Source organism: Cyprinodon variegatus, unplaced genomic scaffold (genome assembly GCF_000732505.1).
Source record: "Cyprinodon variegatus isolate N-32 unplaced genomic scaffold, C_variegatus-1.0 Scaffold651, whole genome shotgun sequence".
NCBI lineage: Eukaryota > Metazoa > Chordata > Actinopteri > Cyprinodontiformes > Cyprinodontidae > Cyprinodon > Cyprinodon variegatus.
In genome coordinates this window covers 98,593-117,614 of record NW_015151104.1, presented here as the reverse complement: position 1 = coordinate 117,614, position 19,022 = coordinate 98,593, and the positions used below count along the sequence as shown (strand labels likewise).

The following is a 19,022-nucleotide window of genomic DNA, read 5'->3' as shown; positions in this document are numbered from 1 at the left end:
ATGGATGGATGGATGGATGGATGGATGGATGGATGGATGGATGGATGGATGGATGGATGGATGGATGGCTTCCAATCAAAAGAAATGTGATCTGAAATTTAAAAGAACTTGTAAGGAAGTAGGGAAATCCTGATTGGTTTTAATTTTCAATAAAAATGTAAATTGTGCCATGCATATGGATTTAGCCTCCAGTCTAACCCATTGTTATCAGTATTTACTCCAGAATGTGTTTTAATCTTAGAATAAATCACCCTTCTGTGAAGCCTAAAGAGTTTTTTAGAGATTAGTGAACAGACCGTTTTTATGGAGACGAAGGAACACCAGAGAAACAAAACCACAATATCAAGTTGTTAAAATCATCCCCACAGTGTAACAGAGTAACACTTCAGTCGGTATAAATACTTTTGTAAGGCCCTGCACGTCTCTAAGGTTCATTTTCCGAGGGGCGTGTGACGTCAGTGACTTCTCTCTTCTCCTGTGAAATCAAAGAATAATTTATATTTTAATTACATCCCAGTATACTGCATTCTAAATTATTACACATATAGCCCTCATCGATTACAGTAAATCACCTGCAGGTGGCTTAAAATGTGACTACAAGGATGCTGAGCAGTACAGAACAGAACTCATAATTCCTGTTGTCCGCTTGCTCGGGCTCTCGGTTCACCTTCAGTTTCAATTTAAAACTTGGCTGACTGCCTTTATGGCTCTGAAGCACCAAGCTACTTCTTTTATCTTGAGCTACATTTAGTCAATCTAGTAATAAATCACTGTTACACCTCCTGAATGGAAAGAGCAACTTTGCATTCCTATTCTAATCCCTTTTTTTGTATTTGTTTTGATCAGCTTGAATAATGATAACATTTGTGTCAAAGACAACCTAACTTCAATAAATAAGTTGGATATAATATAATGCACCAATTAAATAATAAAGTAAGCAATGAGAAAAAAGCATCAGTAGCAATCATGAGTACAAGCAAAATTAAACGCCAATTAAAAACCAGAAAAGCAGATGCAATCTGAGGTCACGGAAAACACGTAGCCTAATTGATGAAGTTATCTCACATGCATGATTGATTCATCATCACTGATTAAATTAATATCCTGAAATATTCCCTTTTCAATATTGAAGTATCAACCCGTGTCCGGAAGTTCACACAAAAACACCTGAAAATTTAACAGAACTGTCAGTTTTTTTATTTCAAAGGGCTTTAAAATGTAATATTTTCAATGAAATAACAAACAGTTCTGGGCTTTAGCAGGATCTTTAACTAACAGTCTAAAGTTATAATGAAGAGGTGAACAAAAATCTGTTTGCAGCTTTGATGGCTTGTGATGTCTGTGTGTAATTCACATATCTTTGATTTGGAAATAGCTTTTTCCACCAATATAATCACTAATTAAAGTGATTTCACCTCTCATATTTAGACATAGGCTGCATGACATTTTTTCAGCTTTTCTTTTTATAATAATATCATATGAAAATGCTGTAGGACTTCATCCCAACCAGATGATTTAAGGATGTTTTCTATTTGAAAAACAAGCTACTTTTTAAACATCAGTAAAAAGATATATGGGGATCTCCTCTTAATCAATCAGCTCTTATCATTCAGCAGTTTCCCTAATTCTCCTTTACGAACTTACATATTAGAAAAGTTGATATTTATCGATTGTGTGAGCATTTATAAAACAGCACCTATATACTGTAGACTGTTTCTATATAATGTTTTGATTAAAGGTTTAGCATCCATTCCAGTCTGTTCAATGTACCGATAAATCATCTCTTTACAAGTAATCTATGAACCACAGGGTTCACAAATAAAACCTGCCACATTTGGACAAGAGTGTGATGTAATAAATGATCTGCTTTGTCGGTTATTTTTTCTGGAATACTAGAATAATAGAACTTTGCTTCAGTAGTAATAAAAAACAGCTTTAATCTCTAATATCATGTCAAATCTGTCTGATTCTTACTTCAAGACTGGATTTTTAAATTTCAACTTTACAGGAATAAAAACATATACAACAAAAATCGGCACTGAAGAGAATTAAAAAAAGAGGAAAAAGTATTCTTCCAATTTTTAATTTCTCTGCTCCGGATTCATGTGAAATCCATATAGTTTTAAGCTCTCCGACACCCTGTCTAATTCAAGAGAGCTAAAAGGCTGTCCTTCTTGACAGAATTAACAAAGTGGCTTTTGTTTTCCCTGGATTCATTATCTCTATAGTTGTGTTGCCCTAGGGTCGAGCTGCTGGTGGAGATTCACGATCTTCCCTCTATTGTCCTTCATAAATTTGATGCAATTATTCCTGCCTTTTAGTTCATGTTCTTTTTCTCTCTTACTTTATAGGTTTAACCATTATCTGAGCTATGCAGATAGTGCCCTTCTGTTCTCCACCTGTAGATGGCGCACTCAGGCCTCTCTGTCTTTGTAGATGCCTGCAAAGCCAATAACTTTGTATTATCAGCTGGTCTTCCTTAGATAGGCAACATTTAGTAGATTGACTTCAAAGACTGAATTTGATTGAACTGCCTTATAAGTGTGATTAAATTAAGCTGTAATCCCATTTGAATCCATCTGATTGAATGATTGAATTGATTCAACGTCTCTGCTTATAACTTTAAATTGTTTGTGGTGCAAAATACCTTTAGATGTTATTTTCTTTCAATTGGTTTCAGTATGAAGAAACTGAAATAAATATGAATGAGATGAAACTTTAACTTTAACACCAGTACTGTGCTTCTCCCGCATTACCTTCAAGTTTAAAAGAATTGACATGAGAATATTTGCATAGAGAATAAATTCCAGCGGAGTTATCCAAGGTTAAGACGGGGATGTTCAAGGTCCACAAAGAAATCAGTCCACAAGGAAGCCAGATACAAACACAGTCAGTAAAAGTGTTCCATGACCTTTATTTAAAAAAAGCACACACACGGGAGGCAGGCAACATGGGTTAAAGGCTGTTTATTGTCTGCAGGCACAAAGAATTTTGTTATGGATATGAAAGGAATTAAATACTGTTGTTCTTTTCTTGGAACTAATTCTTGCATGCAACCCTGGAAAGAGCTTTTTTTTGCACTCTGTCAGAGAAATATGAACAGGGAGAACCAATGATTGATTACCGAGGGTTTCTGAAATATGAAATGACCTTGCTGGTGAACTCTGTCCCTTTTTTAAACCCTTTTAGGAGAAGTACTAACTTGTACACTATATAAAGGCCTTAACTTTTGACTTATAAGATACAGTCTTATTCATTGTCTGTTTCTATTAGTTTTTTTCTTTGTTTGAAGTCTAATTTCATTGATTAAACAAAAGGTATTAACCAGAAAAAAGTGTGCTGTGAAACTTTTTTGTACATATGGTCTTTGTTATTAAATCATTATACCAACATTCTAGGGATATGTTGAGGTTTTTTTTTTTTGCTTGTTTGTTTTTTTGTTTTTTTTGTTAAATAAAATGCCTGTGATTTAAAAACGGTTGTATTTAATCTAAAGACCAGCTTTGAACTGCAATGTAGTTATAACTGAGATAAAGCAAGCAAATTGAGCCACCCCAAAGCTCCACCTTTAAGGGTCATGGGTAATATCAGAGTTGGCTTCTACCTCCATAAGGTGGAACATTAATACTAGGGGAATAATACTGTGTAAATAGTATGTTTATACTTTTGTTGACACAGATTTAAATATCTACCCTTGTCTACATCTCCAAATGTTCAATAATCTTACTGGTTTGACTGATCAACATTGAATGAAATGATTTGGATGTAATATTATATGACAAATAACAACTCATGAAATATGATTACTCATTTAAAGGCTGTGGTTCCTTTTTTTCCCAATGTTTGTCTATCTTTTGTCTGGCATAAGAAGAAATAGCACAGAATGAATTGCAGATCAATATTTATGTGCCCACAAGGTTTGCCTGCTTCTTTATAAACACAGAGCTATGGAAGTGCCTGCCTAACAGCTCTGTAAACAAAGGACATGTTGTTTTGGGAAAAATGAAATGTTTGTTCCCTCAGTATGCACCTTTGATAGACATGTGGGCTCATTTGTCATCAGATAAAAAACAATAGAGTGTGCATGGAAAATAAACATAGAAATTATACCATGGTTAATTAGATTTTCTCCATTTAATGGGCCATGGATGTATTTAAATTATTTTGCTGTCTGTTTAGGGAGCAACACACCTTTAAACTAATTAACTAATTTTGCTTGTAAAGTTTGTGCATGAGCTTGGAGTCATTTTTATGAATTTGAACAAGTTTATGCTAAACTTCTGTATTAAACTTTTGCTTTCTGCAACTATTCATATTTGTGCTGATATTTATTTATGTTCATTTGTGATCACATAAACATATGCATTTCTTTTAAAAACTGTACATCATTTTGCAATATTGGTTGTCTGATGAACTGATGAAAGTATCAAACTTAAAAACACAATACCAGCTGTTAAATATAGTGGAAGGAGTAAAAAAACTGCCAGACAGATGTTATTGCTGCTTAATTCTGGTGAATTGCAGAAATGAAAGTTAATAATGAAGATCCATGCAAAATCATCTACTTCACCTATATAAAACAGGTGGTTTAAAATTGGAAACAACTGTTAGTTTCCAAAGAACTATGATCCTAACCACACAATAAACGCTTTTATTTGGAATTGTCTGTGTGCTGCAAATGGAGGGTGAGTATGTCTTGAAAAATATGTTTTATTTACACGGGATCTACTTGGATAAATTAAGGTACATATGTGCATTAAACTATTTTTGCTTTGTAACAATTATATTGATTTGTTTTACAGTCTTAATATATATATTTTTTTAAGTTCGAAAAAGAAACTGACATTTCCGAGCTCAATGCGTGGTTTGAAGGCAACACGGTACACCGCCTACGGGCTCGAACGAATCACGCGAGAGCCGGGGAGGATCTCTCTTTTCTGGGAGCCGATCGGAGCCGCTCGAGAGACGCACACAGAGTTCGCTCCCTGTCTGACTGCAGCGAGCTCACCCCGCAGAGAGGCCGCTGCGGGAAGATGGCGACGGATAAACAAAAACACGAGGGTAGAGTTAAAATCGGACACTACATTCTCGGTGATACGCTCGGAGTCGGGACGTTCGGGAAGGTTAAAGGTATGCCTGCTGTTTTATCTGTGAGTCCAGGCAGCTGGAAGATGAGGGGCTATTAGCCTAGCCGCTAACTTAGCCTGCTAACTAGCTAAACTGTCGCCAGAACAGAAATGTAACGCATATATTGTCAAGTTTTACTTTCAAGAAGCTTTTTTAGAAGCGCTTTAAACCAGGTTCTAACAGCTAAATTATACAAAATAGTCACTTTACTTAATAATAATTTCTAACGCATTATTATGAGTTAGCGGTAGTAGCGCTGGGAGCTAACCCAGTGATCCACAAGTCGCTGTTAGGACTATGAAGTTAATCTCCTGTCTTCTTTTTCCTGTTTGCAATAATTCAGGTTGGGTTTGTGGGATAGTGCAAACTCCAGCCGGCCTCTTAACCTGCTTCACTGCTGAGGAAATGTTTTTATATTTGTAGAGAGAGTGGGTTTAAACCAGTTTAACTGACGCCTAGTTCGTCAGAGGACTCCCCCAGCCGTACGTGAGGTCAATAACTGAGATTATCTACTCAGTTTAGAAACATCAGGGGTTTGAGAGTTGTTATATGGGCTTTCATTTCTTATATTAGATATTTTTAAACTGAAGCTAACATCCTGAACCAACAAACTGCTCTGATTATAGTCTAATTTCCAGTGACTCATCTCTGTGGTACCTCTGTTTCTGCAGCTGATGAAAGGAAAAACACAATGCTCAGTGTAATGGAGGTGCTGCTTTTAGCTATGTTGCTTATACATTTCTATATGCATATATATATATTTTTATTCACAACCATAGTTTATGAAAAGTTTTGCTGTGCTGAAAATGTTCTTAAATGCATTAGTATAACATTTTCAAGATACTCATTTCTAGTCTCTTTGTGCTCATTGATTACATTATTTAATGTAACATTTAAGTAAAAAAGGGGATGATGTTTTGGAGGTAAAGTTTGAACTTTTGTGTTTAAAATTGCTCCCAAGCTGGGAAGCGCCTGAAAACCAAATGTTATTGCAGACCTTGCAGTTTATCAACTATTGTTAGCAGTGCAAGATAATATTAATGTGATTGTATTTATACAGTGCAAGGATGTACAGTGAGAAAAATAATTACTGAGATGCCGGTATCAAAAGCATGTTTCCCTTCTATATCTGCTGCATTTTCTTGTTTTCATATGTTTGTCTGCCATATTGGATTTTGAGATCAAGACTTGTTAGAACTGACAGTTTCTGTTTACTTTGGTGGTTATCGTAAAAAATATGTCAGTATTGTTACCTAATGAGATCAGTATGCTAAAGCCTTTCTTATTTTAGTTTTTAAAATCATTATAGGTTAGTCTTTTTAAAAATATTTTTATTAGGCAGATTTCAATAAGTGATGTGAATTTTGGGGGGGTTGGTCTTGGTGTTGTTGTATTTATTTTTGTATATGATGCAGTGTAGGATTGTAGGTTGTTTTACTAAAGCGACATCAATGATGTGATCCAATTATTAGTCATGACAGCTTAATCGATATCGGTTATCCATGTCAGCCCAATATTCATATGGGAGGACCCCCAATAAACATAATAGTGCTCTAAATTAATAATATTTATAGAAGTGAAACTGATATGAATCACAACAATGATGATATTAAAAATTATAACAAAATAAAGTGCCTAGTGATAAAAGATACAAATATTTGTTTGGGGAGCATTTTGGAAGGTGAAGGCTTGATTAGGACTGTAAACATTAGACTTTGATTCTGCATGTGGACAGTAACATGAGTATAAATAACAGTGCTGTGTAATTAAAACAAGGCCGTAATACAAAAACAATCATTTAATGGTGTTAGCTCTTTTCAACGTGAAGGATTTTCATATCACCTTTTATTAAACATTATGAACTGCATCTGGATTATTGGTGTTTTTATTAAATGGTGTTAACTGTGTGAATGTCTTGTGCTTTAAAGTTCCTGTATTCAAACTCTGTTATCTTGTTGTTGCACAGTGGGCCAACATGAGCTGACCAAGCACCAAGTGGCGGTGAAAATCTTGAACCGGCAGAAGATCCGCAGCTTGGACGTGGTGGGGAAAATCCGCCGGGAGATCCAGAACCTCAAGCTTTTCAGGCACCCTCACATAATTAAACTGTAAGTCCTAGATTACACACGGCTCATGGCCACCTAATCTCCCCACCGCCACATTAATGCCACCCACTGAACTATTTTCCGACTTTAGAAATAGTGCGTTGCAGAATGCAGCTGACATCATCTGACCCAGTCTCCTCTTCCATCAGCCGTCGCTGTTTAATGAGCTAAAACTGCATAACCACTGACCTCAGCCCTACTGGCTTTCTGACCTCTGGTCCTTGAATTAAGTAATCGCTAAATGTGCTTTCAGAAGAGCTACATTTTTCTCTCAAAGTATACTTTCTGAGGCGCCATCAATGTTGCTTGTCCTATTTGAAACGACTTGTGAAGTTCCTGATAACATTTGTACCTGCTAAAGTGGAAAGATGACTGATGTTTCAATGAGTCATATTACAGTTACTATCTGAGCTGACAGTGACTCTTACAAAGTCTTTCAGAGTATACTGCAGTTACACAACAGAATGATCCTTACCACCGTTGGACTGTCTAAAATATATTCTATTGAGTAATGTTCTCTTACAAATAAGTTAGTGTCACTGAGAGGAGCACTGATCTAAATACGACAAGGGAAATTGTTGCATTACTTCCTGCCTGCTCTGTAATGGTCTGCAGGCCACAGTTAGAGGGTTGTTAAATAGAGCACAAGGTGTGGCTAATGTCCTGAATACCAGGACCATGTCATGCATGCACAAGAATGTAAACTTTGTGTGGGGGATCTCAGAGAGAGGGAAAGATGCCATCTTTTTTCTGCTCTGTGTGGCCCGTTTAGTCTCCTAACAAATGCTGCAATGCAAAAGATCCCTTTTCCCTTATAGTTTGCTGGAATTTACTGCAGTTTTGCTTTGGATAGGGCAAGGAAACAATTGCACATTTCTGTTTTTTTGGAAAGTTGCCTGTTAACCCCCCCCCCGGGAAAAATACTTAAAATTATAACTAGGAATAGATACAAATTAATTCTCCCAAAATGTAACTGGATTTTTAACTATGTCATTTCATAATCAAAGTAGGTATGTACTTACTTGTTATATTATAAAATGTCAATTTCGATTATATTTATGTAGGAACATTAAATATAACTGGGAGTTCAAATGTTTTTATAATTAAAGGTTAAACTTTGCCTACTGATTTACACCTTTTTTGTGCGTGTGTTCGGAGAAGTGATTTAAGACGGTTGTAAAAAAGTGTGTTTTGACTTGCTGAGAACAAACGTCATATTTGCTTTTTTTTATTATGTTTATGTTTTAGAACCTCACCTTTGTTAACAGATTTCCATGGACTATAAATCGGTGTAATGATGAAAAAAGTCTACTTTTTAATCTTTTAATAAAAGTACTTTTCAATGTAATTAAACAGGATTGATATATTTCAGGGGGGGGGGGAACGACAAGATTAAGTTTAGTATTAAAAAAAGAAAATGGCAGAATACCATGGAGATGAACTCAGCATAACACTGAGAAAGTGAAGAGATGTCTGTGTTGAAAACTCAGCCAGCCGGCTGTGAATTGGTGTTAATGGTGGTGAGAAGATGTGAGGAGCCTCATTAGATCAGGTTTGCTTCTAACCGACGTGGATCAGGTCTGTGTTCCTGGACATCATAAGTGAATCCCAAAACATTTAGCCTCTGGCTTCAGAGATGCTTCCAGTTTAGGAACGTTGTCATTGAATATATGGAGGCAGAGAGAGAACTCTTCTGAATATTTGCTTTGAGCAACTGTGTTCAAGTAAGGTACTGCTTTAGATTTCAAGTTAAGTAACAATGTTACAAATATATGAAAAGTAATTAATTAGATTTCTGTTTAAATGAAAACCAGTCATAACTACGTTAAATGAAAATCAGTCATAACTACGTTATTAACTCAGAGACGGTTTATAGATGCCTTTTTCTGCAAAGTTACAGCTAGAAGGTTAAGGTCAAGAAAAGAATTAGGCTAAAGGAGATGCATTGTAAAGAGTTTCTGCTATAAATGCTGTTTGTTTTTGTTTTTTTTACTATAACTGTTTATTTTGCTGTTCTGGGAACTAAACACAGCTTCTTGTTAGAAATGATCACTAGCAGTTAAGAGAGAGAGGTGGATGCTTGTAGAGAACAAATTCATCAGTATCATAGTTCATGACCACAACACTGTGTGTGTGAGAACAGGTTACATTTGGGCGTACGGATGAGCCATATATCAGCCTTTATCTACAGTTAAACAATAACTGATAGCATCCCTGAAATGTAATCGACACATTATGACAAAGTCTTGCTGTTTGAGCTGCTTTGAAGCAGATCTGCTTCCCATCTGTTAATAACTTGTGTGATTTTGAATCTTTTTTTTTTTTTGTTATTGTTATTGTTGTAGGTATCAAGTTATTAGCACCCCTACAGATATCTTCATGGTCATGGAGTATGTCTCAGGGGGAGAGCTCTTCGATTACATCTGCAAAAACGGAAAGGTAATACATGATAATATTGGAGCTTTAGGTTAATGGCATGTATTTCCCATAGGTGGATAAAACTTATTTATTTGTGCCGGCTTTGACTGACGATAACCTGGTCCTTTCTAAATAATTAGCTGGAAGAGAAGGAGAGTCGGCGACTGTTCCAGCAGATTATATCGGCAGTAGATTACTGCCACAGGCACATGGTGGTACACCGAGACCTCAAACCCGAAAACGTGCTGCTCGATGCACACATGAATGCAAAGATTGCAGATTTCGGTAAGTACACTACACTTAGCTGGTGAGATAAAAGGCACCATGTTTGAGCATTTATCAGTATGGGAAAATAGTCATACATGATAAAATAGAGAAATGTTTTAATGTTCTGCAGCAGCTTCTAGTTTACTAGAAATGTAGATCATGTGTTTGTTGTCTGACAGTTGCAGGTGAGTATAAATGTTAAGCTAGAGTTTAAAGTGTCAAGAAACCACGCATAGGAAGGCGAATTCTTCTAGAAACAAAAGGGAGTGTAAAGATTGACTATTAATCAGAGAATGAAAATTAGAACATGTTTTAAACTCAAGGCTTAAGGATACTTAAACTTGATTTTTTTGTTCATGCATTTATTATATCTGTGACAGATTTAGTCTTGCTGCCAAAGAAAGGAATTTAGTTTCCATATAGGGAATTGAAGCTTTAGTTGTGATGGCTACAGCGAGGTCAGAAAAAACACTGGGAACTCACTACTTCTGTTTGGTGTTTTGGCAAAGAGATATAGAATTACTGTCTGGCATTAGAGAGATTAACATGAACTACAGGATGGGACACTACTTATTAGGAATTACACTTTAGATCTCAAGATAAAATTAGTATCTTTTAAATCCTTAAGTTGACTATTTTTATATTAACTGCAGATGTGCCTTTTACATTTCTTTCTTTTTCATGTGAAGTCACATTATGATCAAAGCCGTAACTCTTCCTTGTCCTTGCTAAAACAACTGGAGATGAAGGAGACTAGTTATGCTTATCAGTTTTATTTTTTTTATGAAATGGAGAAAACTATGTATAAGTGCTGTTTCCCTGCAAATGTTTACCCTTTTTTTTCACTGCTTTATCACCACTTGCAGCTTGTGGTCCTTAATGCCAACAGCTGTTTAATGCAGTAATAATTTGTCTGCAGGTCTGTCAAACATGATGTCAGATGGAGAGTTCCTGAGAACCAGTTGTGGTTCTCCGAACTATGCTGCTCCTGAAGTCATCTCAGGAAGGTTAATGGACTTCATCATTTCTCATTTGGAAAATTAGCCCAGAAAGTCAAACTTGACATTAACTTTTTTTTTTTCTCCCTTCAGATTATATGCCGGTCCGGAGGTGGATATATGGAGTAGTGGTGTCATTCTATATGCATTATTGTGCGGGACTCTCCCCTTCGATGACGATCACGTGCCAACGCTCTTTAAAAAGATCTGCGATGGGATCTTTTTCACCCCACAGTACCTGAACCCCTCAGTAGTAAGCCTCCTTAAACACATGCTGCAAGTGGACCCAATGAAAAGAGCAACCATTAAAGAGATCAGGTATACAAAAAAAATATATTAATCCATTTCCTTTACTCTGGCTCAAGGCTGAAAATAAAAACTTGTTTACCGTACCTCACTCCTGATTTGTTGTATATTTTACCACAGAGAGGATGATTGGTTCAAACAAGATCTGCCCAAGTACTTGTTTCCAGAGGATCCCTCCTACAGCAACAACATGATCGACGATGAGGCCTTGAAAGAGGTGTGTGAGAAGTTCGAGTGCACAGAAGAGGAGGTCCTCGCCTGCATTTACAGTCGGAACCACCAAGACCCGTTAGCCGTTGCCTACCATCTCATCATTGACAATCGACGCATCATGAGCGAAGCCAAGGATTTCTATCTGGCTTCTAGCCCTCCTGACAACTTTCTGGACGACGTGGCCGGAATCATCAAGCCTCACCCTGAGCGTTTGCCCGTCTTTGTGGCGGAGCCCCCTCCAAGGTCCCGCCACACGCTAGATGAACTGAACCCCCAGAAGTCCAAACACCAGGGCGTAAGGAGAGCCAAGTGGCATCTAGGGATCCGCAGTCAGAGCCGACCCAACGACATCATGACTGAAGTGTGTCGTGCAATGAAACAGCTGGACTATGAGTGGAAGGTGAATAACAGACATGTCCAGCATACACAGGTTTTAAACCCTGACTGTGTCATAGTTGTTTACATTTTTTTATTTTCCAGGTGGTTAATCCATATTATCTGCGTGTGAGGAGGAAGAATCCTATCACTGGAATGCAAACCAAGATGAGCCTTCAACTGTACCAGGTGGACAGCAGAACCTACCTCCTCGACTTCCGTAGCATAGATGGTACGTTCTTTCACTTTGCTCTATAAGAATCGGGGTATTTTTAGCTGTAGCCAATAATAATAAACACATAGATGTCTGTTAAACTGAATGTTGTAAATTAAATTCTTTCTGTTGCTAAAATCATTTCTAGTTTCATTCACAGATTTCTCTCCTATGTTCACTCTATTGGGCTTCACTCTTTTTGTTGTTTACAAAATGAAGCATATTTAGATTTGATGACAAGAAGGTTTCAAATAAAGCTGAAGTCGGTGGTTTTCTAATAACTGGAAAAAATACCTGTAAATGTCTGTAATACACAAAGTGACATTTTTACGTCCTCTCACGGTTCTTTGAGTTAAAAGCACTCTTTAGTTTTATGGATTCATTGGATGATAAACATCAATGGCAGGGTTTTTATCTCAGCCATTAAAACTTGAAGTAGAAAAGAATTGTTTGTAATTCTAAACATCTTTGCAAAACTTTAAAACTTTATTTAGAAAAACTAAAGGAAACTTTGTATTGTTGACCTTTAACACTGATGTTAAGTGTTTCCTTACTTATTAACTTTTTAAGACTTCGTACACCTTTATGGAAAATGTTTTTCCAAAGATCTGGCAGGAAGCTAACCCCCACTTAAAACTATTAATCTTTAGGTTCATCACTAAGTTGAATCATTTTTATTGAGCTAAATAACACGCCTGATTGTTTTTATCAAGTCGTATTGCAATAGTTTGATAACCGATTATCATATTTGGTTTTAAAGCATATAAGGATAGGGGAGGGCATATTTGTGCCCTAGATCTCTTAACTAGACTGGGACAGGGTTGTATGTGTGTGTTTTGTGTTTATCTGTCTCCTGTCCTGCAGTGTGCTGTTTTAGTGTATGCTTTATTAATGATTGACTCCGGAATGATGGCTCTTGGTTGTTTGTTTACAGACCTGGCTGTACTTTCAAAAGAAGATGTTAGATAGGAGTGTGTTTGTGGGCGAATTATGTTACCTCGGTGTGTTTAAAGGTTGGGAGGCTTCAGCTGACATGATTTGTTAGCCACGTTAAGCAGAACAATGCTATCAATCCCCCTAAATTTTTCTTTTTTAGGTTTTGCCAAATGAATTACAAACAACCGTGATGCCTCCCCTTAAGAACATTAGGGCTGCAACCAACGTTTATTTTGCAAATTGATTAATCTGTCAATTATTTTTTCCGTTATTGGATTGATAATCGGATGGCTAAAGCTTCCTTCAAGTAGGAACAAACCAGGCGAAACTAAAATTTTCCACCTGAGGAGGCTGGATAGAGCATATTGATAGACAAAAAATATTTTTTTATTGTAAATATAAAATGTTCTTATATTTGGTTGTACAATTTTGGTATAATTACTGCTCTACGTTTTGTCAGCTAAGTGGGGAAGTGGCAGCCTAGTGGTTAGGGCATAGGGCTTTGAATCCTGAGATTGGGAGTTCGATCACCCCACTTTGGGTCCCTGAGCAAGACCCTTAACCCCACACTGCTCCCCGGGCACCGCATAATGGCAGCCCACTGCTCCCCAAGGGGATGGGTTAAATGCAGAGATACATTTCTCCAATGTGAGATCAGTAATGTTCAATTTATTTATTTAAAGACAAGTTTAGAGTCTCTATACTCCATTTAATGATTAATTGGTTACAAAAAGTAGTTGACCATAATTTAAATAATCGATTCATCAGAATAATTGTTTCAGCCCTAAAGTATATAATAACTGCTACGGAAGCCACAACACGGAAATAAACTTTACTGTTGCATTTAATTAACGTTACGTGCTCAGCAGAAAGCCTGCAACCTCCATGTTTGATGTGAGTCGACGCTCCCTCATGAATGTCTCCACGTGGTTAAAGCTTCTCAAATCCATAGCTTATTTTTTTTCCTGGTTAATATTTCTTTTCTTGGTGAGTCTCTCTTCCCACTCGCTAGGCAAAGAATATAGACGATCCCCTGTTTCCACAGAAAACAGCGAGTAGAGTGATCTACGGTCACCTTAACTTGTTTTAAACTCTTCCACAGTTACAATACAGATATATATAGGTACAACGCATAACGCTAACAAATTTTGGCCCTTTTGGTTAACCGTAATCAAAGAAGGTGACTCAATGTGTCGTCTTTTACTTGGTACACAATCACCACCTATGCATTTATTAATAACTCATTCTAAGCTATGGAAATGCTTTCATTTTTTATGTGAATATTCGATTTTGGCAAAATGTGTATTTAAGAAAGCAACTCTTGCTTTTTATAATAAAAACCCAGTTACACACTTTCCCTTTAGATATTTTTTACTGGCTGCTGTTTGGGTTTTTATAAGAACACTTTTAGTAAAATGTGTTGCCATTTATTTTCGTTTATTGCCAAATAAACAGGAAATCATTTGGAACAATAAAAAGTTGAACCTTCACTAATACCTAAAGTTTTATTCTCTATACTTTCTACTCGGATATATGGAGGAAATGCATTAAAACCTAACCGAAAGTAAAGCATTGTTAATGCAAGTATATGCAGCTTTCAATACTTTGTGTATTAGTATTGGTATTAATATTAGTAAGTTTGTTTGTTTCGGAGAACGTTATAGCTTCTATAGGTTTTAGTTTATAGGCAAATCATTAAAAATGTATCAAACTGTTTATTTTTAACCAGGATTCAATATACTTTAATATCTTTGTTGTAACAGAATACTGTTTGCAGCTGCACCGTCGACACAGTTCATATAGGCATATTAGGTCAAATATGTTTATATAATAGACACTTGTGAGAACTGTTCAGGCTTCTTGGAGAATGTCCTATTTCTCAGGAAAACATTCGGACCACTTCCTGAATGAGGTGCCAGGGGATGGGAGGAAGGGGTTGGTATTGGTAGGGAGTACCCTGTGGGATTCAGCCAAAGAACCCCTTTATAGTTTGTTTTCTAAGATGAAGATCTCACAAATCCCCACACTGTGTTCCAGAAATTCACTGTCGTCTGTTCTTATCAGTATTTAAGATTGAAGTCTTGTTTTCTCAATAGATTACATTTTGTTTTAGCTTGTCTTATTCTAAGCACTCAATGCCAGCAAAGTGGGTATTTATTAGTCCGTATTCTCTGAGTCTTTGCTGAGTGTAGAATAATCGAGTAGGCTGTTTTTATTACGTATTCATTTTAGATTTTGAATCAGACGTTATCAAATTGTCCATATTTTTTAAAATGGCCCTTTCAGCTGTGTTTTGTTGAGGTATTGTAACGGTTTGTTTGTCAATGTTTATTTTCATCAAGCAACCAAATTGTTGCCAGGCAGACCATTAAATGTGGTTGGGGCCACTTCAGGGCTGATATAGCTGTGTGTTGTCAGCCCGCTCAAGGAAAAGTCTATAATTACTCGGTTTTGTTTAAATATAAAGGAGAGACTCAAGAACTTCATCCTTTCTTATTTCAAACCAAGATTTGTATTCATGGTCAGACCAAAATGGAGCTCAACCGACGCATGTTTTTTATTAAAGCTGATTCCTATTTTGTTGCTCAAGTCTCAGTTTAAACAAAAAAAGACTAGACTAAAGGCGATAGACAGTCAGTTTAATGGGAGATTGATCTATTGTGTTTCTAAACCAAGAATTTCTTTTACTGTTTAGATGATATGCTGGAGACTAAATCTGGGACTGCAACCCCTCTCCGTTCTGGTTCTGTGGGGAACTACCGCACCACAGTAAAGGGTGACGTAGAGGGAGCAGATGCTCCGGCCACGCCCAGCTCTGTGCAGCCCACCAAGACTGCTGAAGGCTCCTTAGGTTCCTCTCTGACCTCGTCCATCGACTCATCCGGAGGTGCGGACAACACGCCTACCCCAAGACCAGGGAGCCACACCATCGAGTTCTTCGAGATGTGCGCAAACCTTATTAAACTACTTGCACGATAGCTTGCAAAAACAATCATCGCTAGCCTTTTTTCTCTCTGAGTGTCTTTATAGCAATAAGCATGCAACCGATTCATGGCTCACTTCATCCAGACTGAGGATGAAGTGTTTGTTCCATGGCACTGATGCAGGTTGGCGTTCCCTGAGCTGTAAGGGAAGGTATACTGAGCTGACTGGTTTTGTAGGAGTTGAGGAAAGAGGAATTAATTGCTACTTAACTAGCTAGGACAGAACAACATTTCAGAGGGAAAGAGGGGGGGAAATTTCCAGATCAGTCCTCAACAACAGATGCCCACATCCCAAATACAACTATATGCGGAAGTGATTACACTGAACGGTCTGTACTGTATCCTGTAAGACCCAGTTGTCAGTACAGAGAACAAAATCTCGTTTTTTTTTTTTACCTGCAGAGGAGGAAGCCACGGATCGGTGTTAAGAACTGAGTGGCAGTCATAGGAGGCAGGAGGCACTTTTGCACAACTTTCTTTAATTTTTTCTGCTGCTTGTACTTTTTTTTTAAGCTCTTCTTAAGGATCAGAGAAGTGTTGCAGGTGTAATGGGGAACTGCACTATTACAAGCCCATCCCATTCAAACAGACCCCCCTGTAAAGTGCTGTGACCTCTGCCGCTCTGCAGTGTGTCAGGGACAAAAAGGATGCTTTATCAGATTTACTTTGGGTTTTCATGTTTCTGTCAAAGACCTAACTGTTCATGGTTTTGTCCTCATTGTAAATTGTTTGGATTTGTTCTTCCCCTGCATTTTTATATATGAAGATATAAGCATATTTATCAATGCATTACGTTGAGGAAGTTTTGGTTGTAAAAGAATTAGATTTTTTTTTTTTTTTTGCATTAATTTCTATTGCTGGATATTATATAAGCATATATTCTTTTTTTTTTTTTTATTACTGTTTTTACGTCTGTCGATTTTGTTGCCCTCAATCACAATTATTCTGATACTTGATTGTCTTTGTAAATAACTAGCCTGCTTTTCCAATTTAAGAGGAGTTTTTTATGACACAGAATCTAGAAATATATCCTTTTAAGTGTCATGTAGTAGGTGGACATATTGATTTTGACTTTTATGTTATATTTTCTCTGTTCAGGATAAAGTGTTGGATATGAGTGTGATTACTGAGTGAAATGCCTTTGGCCTACATCCATTTCAAAAAATGCCAACCAGTCAAATATACAGACCTCAAGGCCTCCTTTTAAACCAATCGTAGCAGTTGTATCTGATGTGTTGGGAGTTTGTGCATTGGTGAATACAAATGAAAATATTTAGTTTCACATGATTATTTTTTAATTGCTCTCACATTCCTTTGAAAGTTGACATTTTAATTCCAGTCTTGTCTTGAATCTATTTAGTACTGTAAATCATGAGGGACAGAAAATTTCCGGTTAAGATGGACAACTTGAAAGTTTTCTATTTGATTATTGTCTGGACATTAAAATTCCAGACTCAAAAGTCCAAGATATGTCTTAAATTAGAACACATCTCATTCCAGTTCCTGTTCATCGTCTTAAAGTTATAATCAATCATTGATTGGCAGCCTTATCCTTATTCTTATTAGTACTGTTCATCAGTTTTATGCTAGAAATATGATTTCAGTGCTGGTCAGGAATATTGGCAACTTTTGCCATTTTAAAGGTTGATTTTTCACAACATATTTTGGTGTTATATCAACAGAACACACTTAAATCTGGTTTTGAAGAACTAAACACCAAGAAAAGACCTTTAATGGTTTTTATTTTTTTTATAAAAACTCCCCAACCTAAGCTTGAGATATTGGAGTTTAGCTTTATACAATGTAAAAGCATCTCGATTAAATGTAAAACCTGTTTAGATTTCAAATGATGAATAAAACTGCAGAGTTTGACCATTTTGATCACGTTCTCTCATGATAAATAGAATGTTTTCACCCAAAACATGCAGTTAATTGACCTTGAGGTCTCTGTTTTTAAGTTGATTTAAAAAAGAAAAAAAGGGTAAAGACTCAAACTTAATGGTGTTGTAGACATGGTGTAAAATATTCATTCTTAAAGGGTTTCTTGCAAGTCTAGATAACCAAAACTTGTCATGCCTTACATGATGGGTTTTGCTTGAGAGTTGAATGTTTGCAAAAAAATGTTAACTCCTTGAGAGATTATGGAAAGTGTCCTAGAAGTCTGTTCAAGTCAGTGGCTGGTTGAACCTCTTCAAAATGTTGCTCTTTTTTGTTTGGTGTGAAGGGGGACCCCACCAGATGGAGCATTGTAAATCTGAATGGAAAGTGGTGAATCATTTGTACACGCAACTGGCTAATAAACTGCTAATAAATTAAAGACTATTGTTTTTAAGTTTTCTTATTTAGCCCGTCTAAATATGTTTTATGAAAATTCACTCTCTTTTGGCCAAGTGAATGTAGAACAAATCGGGATTATATTTACAATAAGGCTCTACAAAATATTTTTATGTTTTTATATATCAAAGTTTGTACACATTATAGCTATTCAAGGTTTTAGGAGAATAAATTAGTTATAAAAAGTTGTTAAAAATATTGCTTTTAGGTCTATCCAAAAATATATATGAGGAAAAAAATATTCATTTTAAATTAATCTAAAATTAAGAAAATGGTACAACCAAAAATACAAAGTTCAACCATTTGGCCTTTATATCTAAAAGCTGGTTTTATTTTGAAATATGATGTAATCAGCTTCCGGGTGATGCTCCCTTTAAGTGTTTTTGCTTAATCGGGGGAACTTGTAAAAGAGCCCTTGGAGCTCATTATTTAAAAAAGAAAAAAAAAAACGATATTTCTCTCGATGGTCTGCCTTTATTCTTAAATCAGTTTATGGGGATTTATTCTACTCTACCGGTTCTTAGCAAATAAAAAATTTGGAATAACGAAAAACCGTTTGACTTTAGACAAATGGCAGGACACTTGTGGGTTTATGGTTTAGATGATGTTTCTTATTTGTAATTACTTTTTTTTTTTTTTTAGATCACATGGCTGCATTTGTAACTGCTGGCTATACTCAGAATATATTTAGCCATTAAAACTTTAGTTCAGCCGTAGAAATGTTTCCAAAATCCTGGTTTTACAG

The 19,022-nt window shown here is 36.4% G+C and overlaps 1 protein-coding gene across 1 annotated transcript; it reads left to right on the top strand.

Annotated features, from left to right (window-relative positions):
* The first annotated feature begins 4,933 nt into the window (after positions 1 to 4,933).
* Positions 4,934 to 17,663, top strand: prkaa1 (protein kinase, AMP-activated, alpha 1 catalytic subunit). Its single transcript, XM_015393637.1, has 9 exons — positions 4,934 to 5,130; positions 7,094 to 7,235; positions 9,578 to 9,671; positions 9,791 to 9,935; positions 10,837 to 10,924; positions 11,009 to 11,233; positions 11,342 to 11,834; positions 11,915 to 12,041; positions 15,655 to 17,663. Exons 1-9 carry the CDS (start codon positions 5,034 to 5,036, stop codon positions 15,936 to 15,938), a joined length of 1,695 nt encoding a protein of 564 aa, XP_015249123.1. The 5' UTR covers positions 4,934 to 5,033; the 3' UTR covers positions 15,939 to 17,663.
* Positions 17,664 to 19,022: the final 1,359 nt, after the last annotated feature.

Coding starts and splice junctions, on each gene's coding strand:
- prkaa1 (XM_015393637.1), top strand. CDS start 5,034: ATGGCGACGGATAAACAAAAACACGAGGGTAGAGTTAAAATCGGACAC. Junction 5,131..7,093: donor GACGTTCGGGAAGGTTAAAG/GTATGCCTGCTG, acceptor GTTGTTGCACAG/TGGGCCAACATGAGCTGACC. Junction 7,236..9,577: donor CACCCTCACATAATTAAACT/GTAAGTCCTAGA, acceptor TTATTGTTGTAG/GTATCAAGTTATTAGCACCC.